The sequence below is a fragment of the Limulus polyphemus genome, unplaced genomic scaffold, assembly GCF_000517525.1.
Source record: "Limulus polyphemus unplaced genomic scaffold, Limulus_polyphemus-2.1.2 Scaffold5270, whole genome shotgun sequence".
NCBI classification, from domain to species: Eukaryota; Metazoa; Arthropoda; class Merostomata; order Xiphosura; family Limulidae; genus Limulus; species Limulus polyphemus.
This window is the reverse complement of record NW_013670880.1, coordinates 43,646-49,077: the sequence shown is the minus strand read 5'-3', so window position 1 is coordinate 49,077 and position 5,432 is coordinate 43,646. Positions and strand designations below refer to the sequence as shown.

Here is a 5,432-nt window from a genome sequence, read left to right as displayed (position 1 = left end):
TGTTAATGGATAAGGTTGAGGTGTTTAAGATTGTTAAGGGATAAGGTTGAGGTGTTTAAGATTGTTAAGGGATAAGGTTGAGGTGTTTAAGATTGTTAATGGATCAGGTTGAGGTGTTAAGATTATTAATGGATCAGGTTGAGGTGTTTAAGATTATTAAGAGATAAGGTTGAGGTGTTTAAGATTATTAAGAGATAAGGTTGAGGTGTTTAAGATTATTAAGAGATAAGGTTGAGGTGTTTAAGATTATTAAGAGATAAGGTTGAGGTGTTTAAGATTATTAAGAGATAAGGTTGAGGTGTTTAAGATTGTTAATGGATCAGGTTGAGGTGTTTAAGATTGTTAATGGATCAGGTTGAGGTGTTTAAGATTGTTAATGGATCAGGTTGAGGTGTTTAAGATTGTTAAGAACTACTAGTGTTGATTCATCACCTATTTTTTCAAACTTAATGGTAGAACTAGGAGACTATAACTTTTGGCAGAGTAGTTATTTTCAGTTAAGAAAGTTTTATTTTGCTAACAGTTATCCAAAAGAGCACATATTGGCTATAAATCAACACTACAGCCAGTTATTTAAAAAAGCACATACTGGCTATGAATCAACACTACAGCCAGTTATCCAAAAGAGCACATATTGGCTATGACTCAACAGTACAGCCAGTTATTTAAAAGAGCACATATTGGCTATGAATCAACATACAGCCAGTTATCCAAAAGAGCACATATTTACTATGAATCAACAGTACAGCCAGTTATTTAAAAGAGCACATATTGGCTATAAATCAATACTACAGCCAGCTTCTAATGAACATTACTGGTTAATTTACACACTATTCCTGTAGTTTAACAGAGAATGTTTTGTTTTGGGCTATGTTACTAGCTCTTTTCAACATCTCCAAGAAATAATAACATCACAACTTTCTCACACCAGGTGTCACCCATAGTCTTTATAACCACAACACGTTAATGCCGTGTTTTTAAGAATTCTACTAATTCATAACAAGCACCATAGTCTTTATAACCACAACACATGTTAATGTCATGTTTTTAAGAAATCTAATAATTCATAAAAAGCAGAATTGATTTTGTACAACATCTTCTTTTACTATGCTATTAGGATTTAAAAATGGTAACTTTCAGTAAAAACATGACACAAGCATCTGAATTTCATAAGTTCTGTATATAAAGTGTCATCATTATGGTAGCATATACCTACCTGAATTTCATAAGTTCTGTATATAAAGTGTCATCATTATGGTAGCATATACCTACCTGAATTTCATAAGTTCTGTATATAAAGTGTCATCATTATGGTAGCATATACCTACCTGAATTTCATAAGTTCTGTATATAAAGTGTCATCATTATGGTAGCATATACCTACCAAACATGTGGTCTTTTAATTTTGTACTTCAGAGAAATAATTATTATTTTTGCATTTTAAACGTCGGTTCTATATTTAATTTTAACTTTTGAACTTGTTTCCTTGATTTAAATTTTAATTAGAGGTAGTGTTGGATTCACTTGAAAATAAAAACACATAAAATGAAAATAAAAACAATCCATTCTAGAATTTATACAGGTTTCAAAAAGTAAATAAATAAACTTTAATAATTTAAAAAATATATTAAATGACAAAAAGCCTTTTGTTAAACTGATGACTAAAACATATCATCACAGACAATTCTACTAACAACAAAAAAAAACTTACATTCAGTGAAACATACCAGTTTTTCTTCACGGGTTCCTGTTCCTATGTATAAAGAGGCAATGGTAACTCTTTCTTTGGCTTTACTGGCTAATTCCTAAGAAACATTAAGATTTAAGATCTTTCAATTAGTAGTTTCATTTATAAAATAGATACATACCTCACTTATTTGTCGTATTTTTTTTTATGTTTCATTAATCACACAAAGTAGAACATCACTAAAATTGTTTTTATAATATTTACAAGTTACCATAAAACACTTTGTACACTTTATGTAAGAATTTCAAAGGAATATTTGGGAGATCAATTCACAGAGTGGAGGTAAGACAACGGTAAGTTATTCCATGTACTGAGATAACAAGTCTGTCCACTAGAGTACTTGTAGAAATACAAAATGTTTAACACAGAATGCATACCTAAATAACAGCAGTTTGTTAGGATATTTCACACAGGTTAGAGCTGTTACACTCAAAGCAACTAATTGTCCACCAAGATTAAGATCTGGTAAACACTGACAAAACTGAATGTTTAGCAAGCTAATGGCCTTTATCCACTGTAAGATCCAAACCGAGACAAAGCAGGGTTACTAATGGTATAATTATTCGGACTTTGTTCTCATCTTTATTATGTGTGTATTAATATTTTCACAATGTTTCGACCTGGTGTTATGTCAGACATTTGAATGCACCACAACCAAAAATCTTTTTATCGAATTACTAGGATTCAAGCCCCCCAACCTGTGATCCCAAATACAGGCTCTCTAACCACTTGACTATCAAAACAGTCTGATATAACACCCGATGATGGCCAGTAAATTCACTGGTCGAAACGTTGTGAAAATAATAATACACATAATAAAGAATAGAATAATAGTGAATAATTATGATGTAATACTAATACTTCATCTCAATCATTCCAAAAAACAAAGTAGTGTGTTTAGCAAGCTAATGACCTTTATCCACAGTACAATCTAAACTGAGACAAAGTAGTGTGTTTAGCAAACTAATGACCTTTATCCACAGTACAATCTAAACTGAGACAAAGTAGTGTGTTTAGCAAACTAATGACCTTTATCCACAGTACAATCTAAACTGAGACAAAGTAGTGTGTTTAGCAAGTTAATGACCTTTATCAACTGTGCAATCTAAACTGAGACAAAGTAGTGTGTTTAGTAAGCTAATGACCTTTATCCACAGTACAATCTAAACTGAGACAAAGTAGTGTGTTTAGCAAACTAATGACCTTTATCCACAGTACAATCTAAACTGAGACAAAGTAGTGTGTTTAGCAAACTAATGACCTTTATCTACTGTACAATCTAAACTGAGACAAAGTAGTGTGTTTAGCAAACTAATGACCTTTATCCACAGTACAATCTAAACTGAGACAAAGTAGTGTGTTTAGCAAACTAATGACCTTTATCCACAGTACAATCTAAACTGAGACAAAATAGTGTGTTTAGCAAAGTAATGAACACACTAAAAAAGTAGGTCATTTTTTGCCATTTAGTCCTAATGAAGGAAAGACCAGTTCTGAAAAGCACTCAGATTATCAGGGTTCTTTTCTGATGCTAACTTTTTTTATTGATCTTGTGTTCTTCAGAATATCAAAGTATAGTTTAGTAATCATCATTAAATACATAAAATTTAGACACATAAATTAATAATTTACTCTTGATAGATTATCAAATTCTAAAAACACTAACAATGCACAATCAAGTGAAAACAGTAACTTATAAACATGTATCACTTTAAAAAAAGTCAACAGTTATAATATACTAACTTTGAGTCTGTCATAGAATTCTGATGGTTGGCGGAGTACTTCCACATCATCTCCAGATATATGGAAACTTGGTCCAAAGTCTGACATCCACTTACAATCTACAGGCAAACCATCTTTTTGCTTAAGAAGTGGGCCGCTGGTTGTTGTGAAGAAAACTGGGAGATGAACGCTGCATAAAGTGATACTACTGAAAAAAAAATTACATACATATCATATACATGTAAACACAGACAACTCATAGAACAGTTTCCTAAACGATTCCCAAAACTCTCAGATTTTAACCTATACAGATTCAAGAGGTGACTTTCCTTTTTGTCTTCAATTTCAGTAAGCTTAGTTGATCTCTTATATAAAGAGCCATCACACCCTCTCTTTCAAAAAGTCTACTTTTATTACATAAATTATCACCTGAATTTTCAAAACAATTCTATTATCAAATGCTCTCCAAGTCTAACCATGTTTCAGTAATTTTTATTATATCATAAACTCATCCATTCTGTTCTGAATACTCCTCACATTTGAATAACAGCAACTAAGCTTTTTCTTGAACCTCCTCTCTTTATCTTCAACCTGACATGCTTATCTTTAAAACTATTATTTAACTTGTTATGCTCCAAACTCTCCTTTCCAAACTTCTTCTTATACAAACTATACTATCAATTTGTTGAGAGATGAAATAACAAGACTGGAAAAGAAAATCTGAAAATCAATAGTCATGTGTATAAAATTTACATTTTGGTTGTTTTGCAGAATTACTTCTTTGTTAGTTATAAATTAATTTTATAATGTATTGCTTGATGATGTATATGACAACAGCTTTCCTTTCTTTGGATGGGTTTGTAACCATATACAAAACATATTTACAATATGATTTAACTAGTTGTTTTTGGCAGGTGATTTCAGTCATATGTCCTTTTACTTATAATTATCTTTGTAAAACTAAAAATACCCGTCTTCTGGATAATTATACTTTTTAAGAGAAGGCTTAAATAACACAAATATTTTGCTTTACTTTAGTATTACCAATGTCATTATAGTTGCACTAAAAACTCGTAAACGCATACAATATTAACATTTAACGATATTAAAATCCTGAAATACTGAAGCAGTAACATTACACTATACTGGCAATGTACACTACAGCATTTAATGTTTCACACCATTCCTTGATAAACTTATAAAATATTTAAATATACGTCTACAAGTTACAGTTACATTACAATACAGAGTTTACCTAGATTATACCAAACAGGTACTAAATACAAATAGTAACCATATCTTAAATTACTTTTTAATTTAATTTATAACAGAAAGCTTACCTAAGAGTAAGTTTGTACTTGAGGCGAATAGTTTGAAAACAATTAAAAACCAAAGGATGCAAAATACGACGGTGTAACATCTCTTTTTCATAAACTTAATTCGCCTTATCACGTGACCAATAGATTTTGCAACACTGTTTTTCACAGAAGTAAACTTATCCGCAAATTTGCGAAATTATATTATAATTTATACGCGTGAACCTTTCCATAAACAAATATTGGAAACAGAGTTTGGACAAATTTTAATAAAAAACAAGGAAAGAAATATATTATAATTGTTTCTAAATTAGCAATTTAACATTTAACTCAAAATATGCTATCAAAAACAAATTAATAATGACACTATATTATGGGTGCATGTACCTAAATAACTAGATATTTTTCTCTCTTTACTCAGGCCTCCCCATACAACGACAGTAACTTTACAGACTTACGATGTTAAAATCCTAGGTTCGATTCACAGCAATAGAGTACAAGTTCCTAGCCAGAGGGAGGTTCGGAGTGCGAACGAATCCTCATACACACTCCCGCCGGAGTTCCGCTCACTTATTAATTTTTTTCATTTTTTGATGATGACCTCTCATTATATGTAACACTGTGCATACATGCAGAAATGGCATTTT

At 31.1% G+C, this 5,432-nt stretch overlaps 1 protein-coding gene across 2 annotated transcripts in view; it reads right to left on the bottom strand.

The window, feature by feature from the left end:
* LOC106472353 (CDP-diacylglycerol--glycerol-3-phosphate 3-phosphatidyltransferase, mitochondrial-like) overlaps positions 1-4,920 on the bottom strand; it is a 13,402-nt gene extending 8,482 nt beyond the window's left edge. Inside the window, exons 1-3 of one of the 2 annotated variants that reach the window (XM_022400946.1) lie at positions 4,810-4,920; positions 3,491-3,674; positions 1,728-1,805 (exon numbers count right to left, since the gene is read on the bottom strand). In XM_022400946.1, the coding sequence (XP_022256654.1) occupies positions 1,728-1,805; positions 3,491-3,674; positions 4,810-4,889 (342 nt within the window). In that variant the 5' untranslated portion in view covers positions 4,890-4,920. Of the gene's footprint in view, positions 1-1,727; positions 1,806-3,490; positions 3,678-4,809 lie in introns of both variants that reach the window. The other variant, XM_013932988.2, reaches the window with a different exon arrangement.
* Positions 4,921-5,432: the final 512 nt, after the last annotated feature.